General features: G+C 38.5%; 1 protein-coding gene across 16 annotated transcripts in view; it reads left to right on the forward strand.

Annotated features, from left to right (window-relative positions):
- ROBO2 (roundabout guidance receptor 2) overlaps positions 1-19,310 on the forward strand; it is a 1,292,543-nt gene that overhangs the window by 1,182,529 nt on the left and 90,704 nt on the right. For all 16 annotated transcript variants that reach the window (XM_077294049.1, XM_077294050.1, XM_077294062.1 and 13 more), the window contains 2 exons: positions 9,104-9,228; positions 10,911-11,082. In XM_077294049.1, coding sequence (XP_077150164.1) covers positions 9,104-9,228; positions 10,911-11,082 — 297 coding nt within the window. The remainder of the gene's footprint in view (positions 1-9,103; positions 9,229-10,910; positions 11,083-19,310) is intronic.

The following is a 19,310-nucleotide window of genomic DNA, read 5'->3' on the forward strand; positions in this document are numbered from 1 at the left end:
TTGAATATTGTTATTTCAGAATTTGCCCATTTTCAAAAACTAAATTTTTTAAAGAGTTTTTTTTTTAAGTTATTTAAATGTTGAAGCTGGATCTCTTCCGATACCGCTTCTCAAACTCATGGCATTCAGCTGATTTCATTGGCTACTGCCATGGAAATGAAGTATTACATGGCAGCCGTTCAACGGTATCCAGGAATTTATTTTTATTTTCTTTAAACCACTACTACAGCATTTGGTTTTTTTTTTCTTATTGCACTGCTGGAGTGGTGCTTCTATGCTAATGTCCCTGCCCGTAGTTTTATACTTACCAGCCACTGTCTTCACCTTTTATCAGTGCCGCATTTGTTGGACTTCAGCAGGCTGTGATGCGCCGGATCGCTCTAGTGTTTTCTGGAGCGAGCTGTAGGTCAATTTTCAATGCAAGTCTATGAGATCTTCAATGTGGCTTTCATAGACTTACATTAGGAGCCAGTGACGTTACCGCTGACTCTCGGTCAGTCAGAAGTTACGGTCAACAAGATGGCGCTGTGGGACCAGAGAGGTGCCGATAAAAGGTGAAGACAGCAGTGGGTAAGTATAAGACTAGGGGCAGTGACCTTAGATTAGTGGTACCACTCCAGCGCTAAATAAATATAAATCGCTGGAGTGGTGCTTTAATGGTGATGTAAAATTATATCCATATTGTGCATGGCTAAATACTTTTAAAAGCAATAATAGAACATGAACCTTTATAATAATTATTTTAATAAGTAACATGCCTGAAAAAAGGCAGATAAAACCCAACCCCAAGCCCGCAACCCTGAGTTGTGATGTTTGGTTCATATCCATGTAATCGGCAAAGCATTGGTGCTTAGGTGTGCCATAGTAACATAGTAACATAGTTAGCAAGGCCGAAAAAAGACATTTGAGAAGAACCTAATAACTGTAATAACTGAGCCCCACTGCTTTATCCAAAGTGATCAGATTTAATTGATTGGGGAATCTTGTCAAGTGCTCAGTTTCCCTGCAGTGCCCCCACTGGCAATAAAAAGTATTACAAGTTTATCATTCAAATCTGTATAATGTACTAAACCTCCATATTGGTGAATAAAGTACAGGTACAGGTTCACTCTATTAATTCAGAATTTCCTAATAACTTTTTTGAAAATAGGTTTTCTTATCCAGACAATTAAAAGGAATCTACCAACAGTTTTTTGCTATGTAATCTGAGAGCAGCATGATTTATGGGGCTGAGAGTCTAATTCCAGTAATGTGTCACTTACTGGATGGTTGTTGTACTTTAAATACAATGCCTGTTTTCTCTGCTATGGATGTAGCAGTGGTCAGAATGTGTACACTGTGCACTGACATCTGCCAATCACTGGTGGGGGCGGGGTTACACAAAATAGCTGGACTTCCTGGCACGTGACATCTAGTCTGGCAGTCATAATCTTCTGCTGATAAAACACTGAATAAAAATGGTAGAGAAAAGGGAGATGGAGCATCTGATCACCAAATTATGGCTCGCTCGGAATCTTAAGTAGCTATGTTAACACAATCCAGGGTTCAATAAATACTTCAAAGATGTGGAAAATCCAGCAATGTAAAAATATATAAAACATCACATTTATTAGAAATTATTAAAACAAAAGCTTCATCGCAAATAAATAAATCCTTAATCATGGAACCAATTAATAACAATGGTTAATAATGGTTTTACGTATTTTTACATCATTGGATTTTCTGCTCCAGAAATTACAGCAAGCTGATGAGCAAGTGATGCGTCACTGGAATCAAAGTCATATTGAATGGCAAAATCTGCTGTCAGATTACATTTAATTTAAAGGGCTTGTTTGGAACAAACACATTAATGACTTCTCCACAGATCGGTGGTGATCCGACACCCAGCATCCCCACCGATCAACTAACTGCTCCTGCAACGGCCAAATGTGAGCGTTGTGTGGAGCAGGACACCACAGTTTTGTGCAATGTCTAATGGCCGATGCCAAGTATTGCAATTTATCCCCCATTCACTCGATCCTACACATCCTAGGAATAGGTCATCCAATTGCATGTCTTGGTCAACCCCTTTAAGGCACATATGTTTTTTTGATTCTTTTATAATGGCTTATATATTGTCTTTTACGTGCACAAATCTTTATCTAACACTTCATTGGTCATTCCCAATTCAATGTGATATTTTTCACACACTACATATATGAAAATATTAAAGGTTTCGAGAAATACTGCATCCAACAATGTGTGCATCTAGTGAAACACTGGGCCTCTTTGATTGAGTACTGTTTCCTTCCAGGAAAAAACAACCTATAGTGAAGCCTCGCATATAGCTCATCTCAAATTGTCAGATAAGGCAGCATTCTCTGGAATAAAAATAGCAATCTCTTGAGAGGCGACAGAGCGGCCTCATATAAAACCAAGAAAAGAGAGATGAACAAATCAAAGGTACTTGACACATTCCAAAGAAGGCCAACTTTCACCGGATTACTTTTGATATAGAATGGTACTTCAAAGGCCACCATCCAAAAATTAATTTCCCCACAGTTAGACTTTTTTTTTTTTATCTAGAGACCGCATTTGTCACCATCTAGTAAGGATCCATCTCCTACCTCTTTGGCCTTGCGAAAGTAACAAATGGAATTCACTTTGGTTGTGGAGGAAATAGATGAGCAGCGATTTGGGTCCTTGCACATTTGTGGAAGGCAGCTCAGTACTGAAATAATTGACCTGTCAACAATCAGGTCTGTGTCTCCACAAACCCGCAGCAAGGGAAATGAGAAAACACTTTAAAAAATGTTGTCTTGCAATGTGGTCTATTTAATAACCACAGCATCCCCAGACAAGTGGTTTAATTTATATCACCGTACAAGCAAGAGAAGATAGAAAACCACCAGAGAAGAATATTGTCAAGTATATATTTTTTAAATTCACCGTCTTGTGAGGGTTTTTTACAGCATCAGTATAAATTACAGCTACTGCTACTTGATTTCCACCGAGTCCTATTTTATAAAAAAAAGAAAAAAAATCATAAAAAACATTGTAATTCAGTTTAGGTATATAGTAATTTTGCTTCACAGGCAAACCATATCATATGTGATCTTTGTAAGCATAGCCATCGATCAAACACTTTTTGTTAGTTCTCACATGGCCATATAGAGCTACATGGGACCCTATGTGTCTACATTTTCCAATGGCGCCATTCAATATGCAGGAGATATTCTCACTTAGCATTCAATCTAGGATTTTTTTTTTTTGGGGGGGGGGTAGGGCTGTAAAATTTATGCGCAATTGCCAGAATAGAGAATCTGCAAGTCTCCCTAAAATATCCAAGGCATTCAGAGATACAGGTAAGACCTCAAGATCTCTATAGTAGCCCTGTTATGGCTTAGTACAAAATTGTTACGGATTACAAATCCTCAATTAGTGCAATCCTTCTCCGGATTGGATAAGGTCACCGGGGTGATGAAATATATGATCAATATGCCATGATTTTATGAAATGGGAATATCCATTAAATTTACAGATCAGTGTCAGGACACGGGGACAACATATTGAAATGTTATATTGCATCAGTGCTTTCCACAATACAGATGTGTCCATGAGAGAGGAGTGTGAGTCTACCACAATTCAAATTTGGCAGTTTGCGCAAATTTTGTTCTAAAAGTTTGATTTTGCATCAAATGTCATTTTTTGCTTTCATGTCTCCCTACACCCCAGACAATCAGATAATAATAAGACCTCATTTAGTAATTCCATCTTGGTTTTTGTTCAAAGGCTGCCAGTCTTTATGCTACAAGTCCCATCAGGTATTCTGTATCTTCAGTGCCAACAAGCCCTCAAGACATCATGATGTTGTAGCCTGAAACTCATTATGACTTTGCAAGGTTTAATGGGCGCTTCAGGTGCCAAAGACCTGATGGGATCCATGAATAAAGGCTGTGCAGTAATGACCAAGTGGAGAGCCAGTGACTGGTGGATATTAAACTTTCTTATTTTTGAAACCTTGCTTCACCCCTTTAGAATCCAGTCATTTTGCTGGATTCCCGCGAACCACAACATGAAAAAATGTGGCAAATCAATTTTTTTTGTTAAATTCAAGGCAAATTTGATTTGCATTGAAGTAATTAGCTCATCCTTTTTGCAAATTTGACTTAGGACTTCAATAATTAACGATGCAAATTCTATGCATTGTCATAACATTCTAGCAAAGCTCATGACGGCCGCAATTTCTACCATAAGCACTGGGTGGCCAGATATGAACACATGCAGCATAAATATCTCTTGCTAAACTTTCAAAAAATCATGTTTTTTTTTTACAATATTGCAATTGCACCGCTTATCTTGGCTTATGTCAAGCCAAGAGTATAGGGAAGGATAGACACATCTGAATGTCATGATTTATTATAGAGACCTGGTTGTTTTTGTCTATAACATTTGCATTTTATATTCCGTATTCTCCCTAACAGTGCACATGATAAACTTGTGCCAGGTATGCTCTATGCCAATTATTTTTTTTTTATAGCAGATGCACAGGTGTGTAATTAAACTTCTGGTAATCACTTCAGTCTTCCCATATAAGAGTTAGATGCTTAGACTGATGATACTTGAGCTGAAAATACAAGTTTGAAGAGTGAAGAATATCCAATAAGGGATCAAAAAGTAGAAATTCTGTAGATAGGAAAAGTGTTTTGGCATTTCAGAAGGAAAAAGTTAAACGTAGCTTGATGATGGGTACAATCGGACCAGTAGGTGGTCTACAACTCAACTTCTTAAACGACTCTCAGCAGGGGTAATTCGTACATGTCCACCAGAAGACACTTACCTCTCAAAATGTCCTGCAAAATAACAAAATGTTCAACAAAAATACTTTTCCACTGGCAACTGCTGATAACAAAATTACTTTAGAAATCATTCTAGATGAAAATAAAAATCAAACTCAGTAGACCATGAGAAGCGTTGACTACAGGGAAGGTGACTCTGTACATTGCTCTTACAATACATGGTGTTGTGGTACATATATGATTACCGGCTGCCACAATGTATACCTTCCAAGGATAATTAAGTTTAATGAGTAATTTCTCTGAGATGTTGTGATCCAGATACTGTAATTGATTTTCTTAAATTGCTGCAGTAGTTTTACACAGAAGAGTAAGTAAAGAAAGAGTCAATTGCTTTTACAGTGTGTGTAGACCGTCTACAGTCTAATGATTCGTGGTTATGGGAGTTCCACCTGGGCGGTGGTGTAGCTGCTTATGGGAATTTATACCGACTGCTTCACCGTAATGAGTGACATACCTACAATTTGCAGTTTAGTTTTTCTGATCAGGCATTTGGCTCTTTGGCTACAAATGTGCCCACTCTTAACTTGTCTTGAATTGTGTTAAGTCCTACAATTTAAAATAAGTAAACTGACTGAACAATATATATAATAATTATAAATGCTGGTGCATAGCCAAAAAAAAATACATACATAATAATAGATTATGGCTGCACACATCTGTGCTAAAATAAGGAAGTTTGAAATATAAGGAATAGGAATAGCATAACGGCTTATGAACTTTATGAACAAACATGAGATTTTAGCACAAGATTTGGCCAAATAATGTGAGCCCATTCACCAACGACAAGGTAATCTCAGATTGAATGGGTAACTACACTGCCTGCCTGGTGAGAACACTTACCTATGGTCTCTGAGCTACTGCCCAATGTGAACACATGCTTGTGGCTAATGACATGATAAAGCCTTCTTATATAGGGAGGCTCAGAACCAATAGTGTTAAGATGTAATTAAAAATCACAGATATGGTGAAGGGCGGGACGTTCAAGTCAGAAAATAGTATATAGTAAAAATAAGTAAACTGACTGAACAATATATATAATAATTATAAATGCTGGTGCATAGCCAAAAAAAAAATACATACATAATAATAGATTATGGCTGCACACATCTGTGCTAAAATAAGGAAGTCCTACAATTTGTCATGATAGCAATTCAATACAATCTCAAGCTATCTAGTAAAAATCACCCTGCACCAAAATTAGTATGTATTAAAAGGTTTTTGTGCAAACCATGAACCCAAGGGCGTAACTATAGTAGGTGCAGGGGTTGCAGTAGCACCTGGTCTCCATAGCATAGGTGGTCCCAAAAGTTACATTTTAAGACATGTTGGTGGTCCTGTTGGAGATTTTGCACTGGGGACCATGAATTTCAAGGTATACCACTGCCTGCACTATTGCTTGGGAAGATGCTGCTTGACTTTTTAATTGTTTTTCTTTTCGTTAAAGATTACGTACTATACAATTTTTTTGCATGAGAGCCTATTCTTGATGTACGGATCATGGAGGCTAACCGTCAAGACATCCATCACATGTACTTTTTTTCTTTTCATGCTTGTTAAATATCTTGCTCTACACATCTCAGATAAGTCACGCTAAGAAAGAACACATCTGTATTTTCAGCTGTATTTTTAAATTGTGTACAGGGGTTTCTTTTGTGTTTTTTACCAAGCTTTTCAGTATTGCTACGTTCTTCTGGATTGTCGATGGTTCCTTCTAAAGTCAATAACATCTCGTCTGAATTAGTCAAAAAGTATAGGAAGGAGTAATATTAGTGTTATTAAAAGCTTCTGATACTCATTATTACTCATTGCCTAGCATCCATTTTGCCCCATTATAAGTTGGATTGTCGGTATGCTCCACCCAAAAAGGGAAAACCATCTGACGTCTGTTGCTTATATAAAGCTATCTGTCCAATAGCCACCACTTTTTATTTGGGAGATTTTATTCAGGATAATTAGTACATGGATGCAGGGGAGCAGGTACAAGTACTTAGATCCGTTGAAGCATCTGATTGACGAGAAACAGCCGTCGTCCCTGCTCACCTGCATCCATGTACTGATTATCCTGAATAAAGAAGAATTGTTTTATTGGATCATGGAGTGCCACCCATTAATTTTCTCTGGCTTGGATTATCAAGAGTTGAAATTATGTTTGTCTAGCGATGTCCCAGTGATGATGTATTTTACATTGTGCCTGTAAAACATAGATGGGAAGACCTAAATATTGGGATTCATCAAGCATGGGCTCTTTTCATTACCCTTCCTTTGTTTCTTTTTACATTCATGTAATTTGGCTTTGGCTGTTTGAATCTGCAAAAGTCTGAGAAAAACAGATAAATCAATAGACATTTTGTTTTCTAAGCCCATGCTCTATGGATTGGATATTGATTCGATTTTGTGAAATTGATTAAAGAGTACCTGGACTCAACACAGTAGATGGACAATGGAAAAAATATAAAATGTTGTCTATTTCATGCAAATGTGGGTACTCGTTACCGAAGGCCACTAGAAATTATTGATGTTATTGATTGCATAATTTTTTTGTATAGAACATCAATTTCTTATAATAAAGATCATGATAAAGTCCTTTATACTCATGATTTATGTGGATTTGGTATTGGATTTACCATGATTTTTATCTATGAATTCCAAAAAATACAGTACATAAATAGAAGTTGAAATTGTCCCTTTTCTCTCCTTACTGGTCTGATAAAAGTGGTTTGGAGATCAATTTTCTAAGCATCAGATTGGTAATTATATACCAAAGTCGCGAAAAAAGTATGCTGAGAAAAAGGGAACCTGATTCATGCTGCCTAAATTTGTTATTTGATAACCGAGACATTTACCAACGTAATGGGTGATGGCGCCAACAGCCGCTTTGGCAGTGGCCAGGTATTTAAATACATGGTAAGGGCAGTACATTGAACATTTGCCCAAATGAAAGAAATCCGAGTGATAGTTCTGCGTAAGGAGACACAAAGATTTACAAAATTTGTGGAAGCATGCAGCTAACTACATTTGGCTGAGGTCTGATTGGGGGAGAAGCACACAATACGGCAATACCACAAGAGAAATAAGAGAGGGTGAGAGTGATGGTAGTGCTCACCTGGGGTACTTGTGTGTGGACACACTTGTCAGAGCCTCCGAATCCCTGTCTACAGCCCACTGACTGGGGGAAAGATTCTTCCAGATAGCAATCCACTTTAGTCAAGATTTAACAGTACCTGGGTTGTGTTTTTGGAGGAATCTTCAAAGAGTCCTCATTGGTGTAAAATTGAAGAGGTTGTCCACTACTTTAACTTTGATGACCTATCGTTGGCATAGGTAATTAATGTCTGATCGGTGGGGGTGCGACACCCGGGACTCTCTGCAGATCACGGTTACTGAGCTGCAAACCGCAGCCACGATGGCTAATAGTCGCCAGGGCCAGGTACAGTACATCTCCTATTGATCTGAATAGGGGGCAGATGTGCATTACCTGACCCTTGACCACTATGGTGTTGCGCTGTGCAGCTCCGTAACTGAGCAGTTCTAGCCGCAGCTGACACCAGAAACAGCTGATCAGCAGGGGTGCCATTTATTACAGCTCCACGGATCAGACACTTATGATCTATCTAAAGATTAGGCCATCAATGTTAAAGTAGTGGACAACCTCTTTAAGGTTTTTATTCCACCAATGCATTCAGTGCCCAATTCTTGCTTTTTTCAAGGCAAGGTTTTACCATGAAAAAGGCGCCAGTCCAGTTGGTGTAATAAAAACCTTAATTTTATACCATCGAGGCATCTTCATTCTTACAAGCGCAGAATAGTCCCATGATCCCTCCACTAAAACTTCATTTGAGGCATTTTAAGCCAACAAAGTTTGGATTAATTTTGGAGACTTAAAAACACCAATCTACATAAATCACAGTGTGTTATAAATCTACCCAGATCTATAATACAAATATTTTCATGAATGATTTTTAGAATCTGTAACGAAGCAAGGTATTGTACAGAGGATGGAGCGACTGTATGGTAATAAATGGGAAGGTTTATTTTTTATTTTTTGCTGAAGAACAAATAAGCAGAGTGCCGCCTTTTTATTAAACAGATGTTATCACAACAGCTAATATTTCAAGCTCGACTCCTTGCTATGTTTGCATATTCAAGTCCGCAGGGATCTTGAGCAAAGGGTTCTGCATGCCTGGATATACATTCGGTTACTAAAAATGAGACTTCAGCTCAAAGGATTAATGTCTCTTTCCTATTTTTCTCTTCACCTGCTCTAGCCCCAAGTGCTCCGCCGCAGTCTGTTACAGTTTTGACAGTTGGGAGCAACAATAGCACAAGTATCAGCGTCTCCTGGGACCCCCCTCCATCCGATCACCAGAACGGAATAATTCAGGACTACCGGGTAATGCTGTTTTCTTCTCTAGAACACAAATGGACTGCAAAGCACAATTTGTAAAAAAAATAAAGTAAAAAAGTAAAATACCCGAATAATGTAGAATTTATTCCTTTGTTTATTATGTTGCTGCCTCGATTTTGGAAAGCAATATCATTTTATCTTCCATCTGAGCCCAACAAGCATATTATTGCTATCATCTGTAATACGGTGAATTTGACTTGTTCCCAGAGATTATCCTTTGTGCAAATATAAGATCCTAAAATACATAGTCATTATGTGTCTATTTATTTGGCAAGATCAATATTGCATCAAGATTTATTAACCCCAATGCAGATATTAACCTCGGCTTCACCTCTGTCAATACTTACTGATTTCAGAAATTCATCTTGATGGTGGGGGCATTTTACATTCTTCGTATTAGGTTTAAGGCAGATTAACATATGATTAACTTCTACATAACGCTGATAGCCATCAAAAGCACAGAGATTATTATGAGATGGGGTAAAGCTGAAATCAAACTGACGCCTGTAATTTATAGATTTTGGCAACTCTCACGTAATGCATAAGGGGAATGATAATGTATATTAGATTTATTGTTTATGAATTTTACAGTCGTTGGCCACTTTATATTTTTACTAAGGTGTTGAGGACATGATATTATGGCACTTATTAATAAACGTATTACACATTCTCCTCCTTCCTCATAGACGGCACAGTTCTCCTGTTCTCAAAATGGCCGCTGAAGGAGGAGCATGTGACCAGACCGTCATCCTCCTCCAATAGAAATTCTGCTTTCCATGTGCAGTGTATTTTAATTGGAGGAAACTGAACAGATCTGGCCATATGCTCATCCATCAGCAGCCACTTTGAGAAAAGGAGAACTATGCAGTGTGTCAAGTAATAATGGGACCATAGTTGACCATAAATTGAAAAGTCTCCAGCCTGATGATCTACAAGACTATGTATAAAACTTAATCAATGCTTATTCATGTGGCAGACAGTATAAAACTTTTGCTCTTACAAAAAAAAAAAAAGAAAATTATTATTTGGACTACAAGAAGAACTACAAGAAGTTTCCATTATTTTTATTAAGGATCCAAAATCTTGAGACATAGATGTTCTACCTGCACTTGGACCTCATGTTAGCACAAGGTCGGTCTGAGCTGTGGTTCCCACAATGTCCATGCTTTATCTGACCAAAAGAATATGGACTTTGTAAATAGTTTGGGATGTTAACTAAAAAGAAAATTTTCACCGGAAATGTTTTCTTCTGACACCACATATTTCACATTGCCCTTCCATATTACTTCTAGTACAGTGTTCTCAACAGAAGGGAATCCTTACTGGTTATAAGAAGCAATTAAAGGATATACTTCAGTTGACAGATGGAAAACATATGGGAGTTTTAGTAGCTATTTTAGATCAAATAAATTTCTTTCTTACTCTTCAACCAGTTCAGTTCTCAGTGCTGTGCTTAAGTGTTTTATAGGTCAAAAATCTGGAGTACATTTGAAAAAGCTTATTCCTTTATAAGAGCACTATTATCTCAGATATCTCCTATGTATCAATTCTCCAGAGTCATTGTAAATACATCATTGTGGAAGATTTCTAAAGATATCTATATACTAACTATAAAAATATGATAAACCTAATAATAAATCATTATTGTTTTAATTAAATCGTTACAGATATGGTGTCTAGGCAATGAGACCCGGTTCCACATCAACAAGACTGTGGATGCTGCCATTAGGTCGGTGGTGATCGGAGGCCTTTTTCCAGGGATACAGTATAGGGTTGAGGTTGCTGCAAGCACAAGTGCTGGAATTGGAGTAAAAAGTGACCCTCAACATATATTAATAGGTAAGAATTATTGTTTCTAATCAACTATGGTCTCTGTTAAATCATTTTGCAGATTATTGATTCAATTATAGCAGTTGTGCAATAAGGGTTCTTGGGCATTAATACACGATTTCTACCTCAACCAGGTTGCACAGTTCCTTTATGTGTGGCAGAGGGTGCATGGAGACCTAAATACATGTGTAAATAAATTTACAGATCAAGCCAAGGTTGCCTTCACTCAGATATTTTAGCACAAAAAGTATAATTCAACACGTCATTGACTTGTTAAGTTATCCTCATCCTCATAAGTGGAAGAACATCTACGACAAGTTATCAAACTGGTGCGTTGTGAATCATAATAACCCTGGCTTCATCTGTTCTTTGTATGCTACCGTAATAGTTATACTCCGCTAAAATCAAGTCACCTGTATGCCACTGTAATAGTTATACTCTGCTAAAATCAAGTCACCTGTATGCCGCAAGCATTTGTTGTCACCCCGTTGACTGGTAGAGGAGAAAGACTTCACCTTTAGGTTAGAGTCCCCTCTCTTGGTTTCTTTCCACAATGTTTGAGACCATAAAACATCGCTCTTTGTGGTGCCCCTAGTGCAACATTTCGTTCCATGTGTTGTAGTGTCTCAACACTGTTCATTAATAGCTAATGCATAATATGACTCCTATAATGAATGCATGATTCGACATTGGAGAATTACTTGGATTTCAAATCTGGGGCTTTTCAGACCTGTCTTGCTCCTTTGCCAGTGTATTACCATTGATGGTGTCACTGGGGATTTCTCCAGGATATAGAAATGCAGCTGTAATCAAATCAGCAGAGCATTCAACTGAGCACAAACCTATGATGGCTTCTCGGCTCCATTCCACCTTAGAGTAGACGACGCTGCTCAACATGAGCTCATTCAGATGCATTAACAAACAATGCGAGGTATTTGGATATATTAGTATAAAATAAGCACAGTCTATTACCTCTCCTAATCACCCCTTCCTAATGTCTGCCGTCCTGTTCTCCAACAGGGAATGGTTTCACCATGTTAAAATATTTAAATCATTGGTATAAGCATTTTTTTTCTAATATATTACAGCAGTTAACCATTTCATAGAAAACAGGCAAAAAAAATGTAATTTCTGAAATAAAAAATAGATCTATTTTTATATAAATGTTGCCCATATGCTATGCAAAGATTCGAGAGTGAGAGTCTGAATTTCCATAAGATATAACATGGCAGTAGTCACACGATATATCTACTTGACCATTTCCCTGGCAGTCCCAGGCTGATTTCTCATCTATACAGGCGCAGAACACCATCTGCATACATTCAGAGCATGCACAGACACATACTACTTACTGTGCTGTATCTACGAATGTGATGGGCTCCTTTTCTGCGCTTTGGAGATATGAAGGCAACTAGTGATTGTCCAGGAAATGGACACATGGATAAATCATACGATCGCCCATGAACCTTTATTTTGCTGGTCTTGATGATGGGGTGTTCTGGAGTCAGAGGCTCCTCATTCATGGTGAGGTGCATGACTCTTAATGAATCAGGAGCATTTGACATTGGCCTTCATGCGTCATGTCATAATTTTTACTCTGAAGTAAGATTTCTGGCATAAGGTACTGGAGAAAAATGTCTGATTTGAGGAAGTAGACAAGTTGTGGGAAAATAAATCTGTTTGCAGGTTTTTGCAGTATAATATAGAACAAGCGATCTTGATTCCAGGAATGCGTTACTTGCTAGGCTGTGTGTTGTAGTTTCAAAACAATCAGTGTTTTCACAGCAGGAGATCATCACTGCAGGACTAAGTCTCATGTGCAGGTAGGTCAAGCTCATCAGTGTAACCCCGCCCCCAACACTGATTGGCAGCTTGCTGACAATGCACACTGAACAAATGTAGTAGCCAATCAGTGGTGAGGGTGGGGTTACACATTGCTTAACATTCTGACCACTGCTACAATTACTACAGAGAAAGCAAAGATTCTATCAAAGCTGTACCAGCTAGTCCTGTAAGTGGCACATTGCTGGAATCTGGGTCTCTGTCACCACAACATGCTGCTTTCAGATTACGTAGCAAACACCTGCTGACCGATTCTCTTTAAATGTGTTTAAATAAGAGCTTTGCATAAATTAATAGTACAAGTGAATATAAGAAACTTTGTACTATAGCTTATCAGATAATTATTTCTGACAGCCAAGTTCTTGGGATTAGTGGGATCTCAAAAGTAGGACACGCAATGATCAGGATAGATCCTAAAAGTATTTAGTGGTAAATCCACTTTAATTGACACTCACAGTATATTATTAACAGCCTTTGGCTCAATCTTGAGCCATGGGGACTTGATGGATGGACATTCTGTAGGAAGATCCACCTTGTGTAAGCCTAGATAGGTCCACCAGGATCTCCTCCACTGTTATCTTGATATTATCAAGCCATCGGGTTGCTGGTCTTCCTCTAAGCCTTGTTCCTTCTGTTCTTCCAACCGTGATGCCCTTCTCCAGTGATTGCTGTCTATGTATGATGTGTCCACAGTAGGCAAGTCATGTATAGTACCCAAATAACAATCCTACAGTGCCTAAAGGAACACTGCCAGATGGGTACCAAGATATCGATGAACTAGCTGTATACTGTGCTGCTGTCTTTCCATAAGTATTGGTCCCATGGAAGGAATTGGGCTCCAGGTGACAATGGCGCCCTTTCAGTATTGAATGCAGAAGTACACACATGGTTGCACATCCCTAAGGATGACCCTCCATGCCTGTAAAAATAATTTACTGGCTGAATAGACCATTAGCTTGACAGTAATCATTGAAGTTTGCTGATAATTGTTCTTCCAGGATGGGAGCAGATTTTTGTATTAATTGACCTTGTTGCACCTATTGAGAGCAGACAATTAATATTTTCATTATCTATAGACCATCCGCCATGCTGCGTTGTATTTCCATCGGCTTGTGACAAAGTCAGTAGGTGCTAAGTACCTCATGTCTCCTTGGAAGCACTGGCTCCTAGTAAGTCAATAGGTTACATCCTCTTATTTTATGGTTCATTAGTTCCACCTTGCATATAGCTCCTAATACCTAATTAATATCACTAGTTCATAGGAAATTGATAAGCTGCCTTATCGTAATGATTGGTTCAGCCCACGAAACGGCTTACCTCTGTGCGTGTAGGAAGGAAGGGGAATTTAATGCTTCTGCACAGCTGTCTGATACTTCAGACCTTTACCCTGGACCCAGACATTTCCTATGTATTATTCTCTACAATATATGGAAGTAATAGACGCACAGAGCCAGTTATTCAATAATTATATTAGGTTTTTGAAAGAAAAAAAAAATTGAGTTCATTATCTCCTTTGGGTCGTCTGGTACAGATTACAGCTAAGCACAATTATAAGAACGCTGGATTGCAGTAACCTTTTTGCTGTGTATAAAAGTGGTTTCATTTACATTTGCTCGGTATTCACAAGGGCATTAACGAGTTTGCAGTTCATGTTCTAAGCAAGAGCGGAGAGTGAAGAAATGAGTCTTTTCAATGGAATAATGCCCATAAGTGGACTACACAACGTAATGTGGACGACGGCTAATTCGTTTGTAAAATAATTATGCAATTTTTCATTCCAAAGCAGACGTAAGATTTTACTTTGGCCCTAAAAAAACTAATTTATTAAATAGAATATGGTCAATGTTAAAGCGAATGTGTAATCAGAAAATGACTCATTGTTTAAATCAGTGTTCCATGTTTAATCCTTATTTTTTATTTTCAATTATTTTATATTTTTCCTATTACTATTAATATAAAAAAAGTTAATTTTGCAATTTTTGCAATGGCTACTTTTTAGAGGGCATGGGGTTGTTGCCCTGGGCACATCATTTTTAAGGGTGCAACATTTCAATATAAAAGAAAGTTAAAATTATTTCCTTATTCATTTTTTTTAACAATTCTAAACTCTGTGCCCCTAGAAAATGGCATAACTAGTGTTAAAAATAAAAAAAATTCAGGGCGGTGCACATGACCTACACGTCTGACCTGGACAAGCATCACTTTGAAATGTATCGGTGTCAAGATGGCGCTGGTGTAGTTGGATCTTGGAGTAAAGCGGGAAGCCATGGACTCACTGCCCCACTACTCTGTCCTGTAGACTGCTGTCACCATCAGGCAATGATCTCTCGATTTAGAGGTGTCTGAACTTCATTTTTTCACACGGGAAGACACCAATGTGGCATTATTTTGTATGGGGCACTCAGAGGACAACATTCATTTTTAAAGGTCACAGCAGAACTAATAATACTTTCTAAAAAGAGCTCTCAATAGGCATTATTACTGGGTTTTAGGGTTTTATTGCTCAATACTTGTCCTTCCTCAAGCGATAATAACTTCTGCTATGCCACTACATGTTCCTGGATTCATTTGCTACAATTTACCAAGCTCTTCATAAAGTTGATATCTTCTCTCTGTGGTCCCACAGATTTTACTCACTTCTCCACAGAATACACTACAACTAAGGGCTCTTTCACTGTTTTGCTATGGGTGCTATCTGTTATGTTTGAGGCTAGATCATGTCCATTTTTACAGTGACCATACAATGGTAAATATCAGAGACTCACGGGTTATTATCTCGCCGATCGTAGAAATGAACGTTTCCTTTTCTTTTATATTTGCCATAACCACTTCTTCTATTCATGTATTGTCTCTGCAGAATGTATCATACAAATCTCTTTGGCTTACTGCTTTTCTAGAACCCTCCTCACATTTCCCCACCTCTACACAAACCATATAGAGTTACAACCCTAAAAACAATAACGAAGCACCCTTGGTGCCCTGAAAAATAACAGTGCCCTCATTTTGTTCCCCACACAATAGTAATGCCCCTTTTGTGCACCTTCAAAGTGATAATGTCCCTCTGTACCGCCTTATAGTTTCACACTACCCTATAGTAATAATGTCCCCGTTGCCTCATTGTAGTAATAATAATGTCACCCTACACCTACTTAGTTTATCAGGCCCATTTAGTGGCAAATGCAATGTACTCCTGGACCTCATAATAATAATCATAATAATATTAATATTTCCCCTCTGTGCCTTCTAATAATAACTATACACCTCAAGACTCTTTTTAATAATTACTTCCATTGTCCCTCCTTTTATTAATGACCCACCCAATGTGCCTCTTTATGATAATAACCAGTCCAATGTGACTCCTTGCGCTGTATCTCCCTTCCTTTTGACAATGTTTCACCAGTGTGCGTACCATTATTTTAGCAATGTCCCCCTCAGTGTGTTTCCCCTACTTTTAACGATGTCCCGCTCGATGTGCCCACGTTCTCATTAACAATGTCTGCTGTTGTGAATTCCGCTCTTTGGCTCCCTCCGGTGGTTGTAAGTGGCACTTTTGTGAGTTCTGCTCTTGGGCTCCCTCCGGTGGATTTAAGTGCAACTGCTGCTTCTTGGATTTAGCAGTCAGCAGCTGCTTCCACTGATCGTCTATTCTGGCTCGGCTATTTATCCTGGCTCTATCCTTCAGCCTGTGCCAGTTGTCAATGGTTCCTGGTTGGATTTACATCTCTCTTGGATTTCCCTGATATCCTGTCCAGTTCAGCAAAGATAAGTCCTTGCTTTGTTCTTTTGCAGTTCACTTGTTGTGGACTTAATCGTTCAGCACATTCTATGTTTTTTCTTGTCCAGCTTGTCAGTTTGTTTTATTCAGTTAAGCTGGAAGCTCTGGAAAGCAGATTTACCCTCCGCACCTTTAGTCAGGTGTGGAGATTTTTGTAAACTCTGTGGTGGATTTTTCTAGTTTTTAATACTGACTGCACAGTATTCTGTCCTGTCCTATCTATCGAGCTAGATTGGCCTCCTTTGCTACATCCTGGTTTCATTCTGTGTACAGTTAGGTCCACATATATTTGGACAGAGACAACATTTTTCTAATTTTGTTTATAGACATTACCACAATGAATTCTAAACAAAACAATTTAGATGCAGTTGAAGTTCAGACTTTCAGCTTTCATTTGAGGGTATCCACATTAAAATTGGATGAAGGGTTTAGGAGTTTCAGCTCCTTAACATGTGCCACCCTGTTTTTAAAGGGACCAAAAGTAATTGGACAATTGACTCCAAGGCTATTTCATGGACAGGTGTGGGCAATCCCTTCGTTATGTCATTCTCAATTAAGCAGATAAAAGGCCTGGAGTTGATTTGAGGTGCGGTGCTTGCATTTGGAAGGTTTTGCTGTGAAGTAAACATGCGGTCAAAGGAGCTCTCCATGCAGGTGAAACAAGCCATCCTTAAGCTGCGAAAACAGAAAAAACCCATCCGAGAAATTGCTACAATATTAGGAGTGGCAAAATCTACAGTTTGGTACATCCTGAGAAAGAAAGAAAGCACTAGTGAACTCATCAATGCAAAAGACAACAGTGGTGGATGATCGCAGAATAATCTCCATGGTGAAGAGAAACCCCTTCACAACAGCTAACCAAGTGAACAACACTCTCCAGGAGGTCGGCGTATCAATATCCAAATCTACCATAAAGAGAAGACTGCATGAAAGTAACTACAGAGGGTTCACTGCACGGTGCAAGCCACTCATAAGCATCAAGAATAAAAAGGCTAGACTGGACTTTGCTAAAAAACGTCTAAAAAAGCCAGCACAGTTCTGGAAGAACATTCTTTGGACAGATGAAACCAAGATCAACCTCTACCAGAATGATGGAAAGAGTAAAGTATGGCGAAGGCGTGGTACAGCTCATGATCCAAAGCATACCACCTCATCTGTAAAACACGGCGGAGGCAGTGTGATGGCTTGGGCATGCATGGCTGCCAGTGGCACTGGGTCACTAGTGTTTATTGATGATGTGACACAGGACAGAAGCAGCCAAATGAATTCTGAGGTATTCAGAGCCATACTGTGTGCTCAGATCCAGCCAAATGCAGCCAAACTGATTGGTCGTCGTTTCATACTGCAGATGGACAATGACCCAAAACATAAAGCCAAAGCAACCCAGGAGTTTATTAAAGCAAAGAAGTGGAATATTCTTGAATGGCCAAGTCAGTCACCTGATCTCAACCCAATTGAGCATGCATTTCACTTGTTAACCCCTTCACCCCCAAGGGTGGTTTGCACGTTATGGACCGGGCCAATTTTTACAATTCTGACCACTGTCCCTTTATGAGGTTATAACTCTGGAACGCTTCAACGGATCCCGGTGATTCTGACATTGTTTTCTCGTGACATATTGTACTTCATGATAGTGGTAAAATTTCTGTGATATTACCTGCGTTTATTTGTGAAAAAAACGGAAATTTGGCGAAAATTTTGAAAATTTTGCAATTTTTCAACTTTGAATTTTTATGCAATTAAATCACAGTGATATGCCACACAAAATACTTAATAAGTAACATTTCCCACATGTCTACTTTACATCAGCCCAATTTTGGAACCAAAATTTTTTTTTGTTAGGGAGTTATAAGGGTTAAAATTTGACCAGCAATTTCTCATTTTCACAACACCATTTTTTTTTTAGGGACCACATCTCATTTGAAGTAATTTTGAGGAGTCTATATGATAGAAAATACCCAAGTGTGACACCATTCTAAAAACTGCACCCCTCAAGGTGCTCAAAACCACATTCAAGAAGTTTATTAACCCTTCAGGTGTTTCACAGGTATTTTTGGAATGTTTAAATAAAAATGAGCATTTAACTTTTTTTTCACACAAAATTTATTTCAGCTCCAATTTGTTTTATTTTACCAAGGGTAACAGGAGAAAATGGACCCCAAAAGATGTTGTACAATTTGTCCTGAGTATGCCAATACCCCATATGTGGGGGTAAACCACTGTTTGGGCGCATGACAGAGCTCGGAAGCGAAGGAGCGCCATTTGACTTTTCAATGCAAAATTGACTGGAATTGAGATGGGATACCATGTTGCGTTTGGAGAGCCCCTGATATGCCTAAACATTGAAACCCCCCACAAGTGACACCATTTTGGAAAGTAGACCCCCTAAGGAGCTTATCTAGAGGTGTGGTGAGCACTTTGACTCACCAAGTGCTTCACAGAAGTTTATAATGCAGAACCATAAAAATAAAAAATCATATTTTTTCTCAAAAACTATCTTTTCACCCCCAATTTTTTATTTTCCCAAGGGTAAGAGAAGAAACTGGACCCCAAAAGTTGTTGTACAATTTGTCCTGAGTACGCTGATACCCCATATGTGGGGTTAAACCACTGTTTGGGC

This window comes from Ranitomeya variabilis, chromosome 3 (genome assembly GCF_051348905.1).
Source record: "Ranitomeya variabilis isolate aRanVar5 chromosome 3, aRanVar5.hap1, whole genome shotgun sequence".
Taxonomy (NCBI): Eukaryota; Metazoa; Chordata; class Amphibia; order Anura; family Dendrobatidae; genus Ranitomeya; species Ranitomeya variabilis.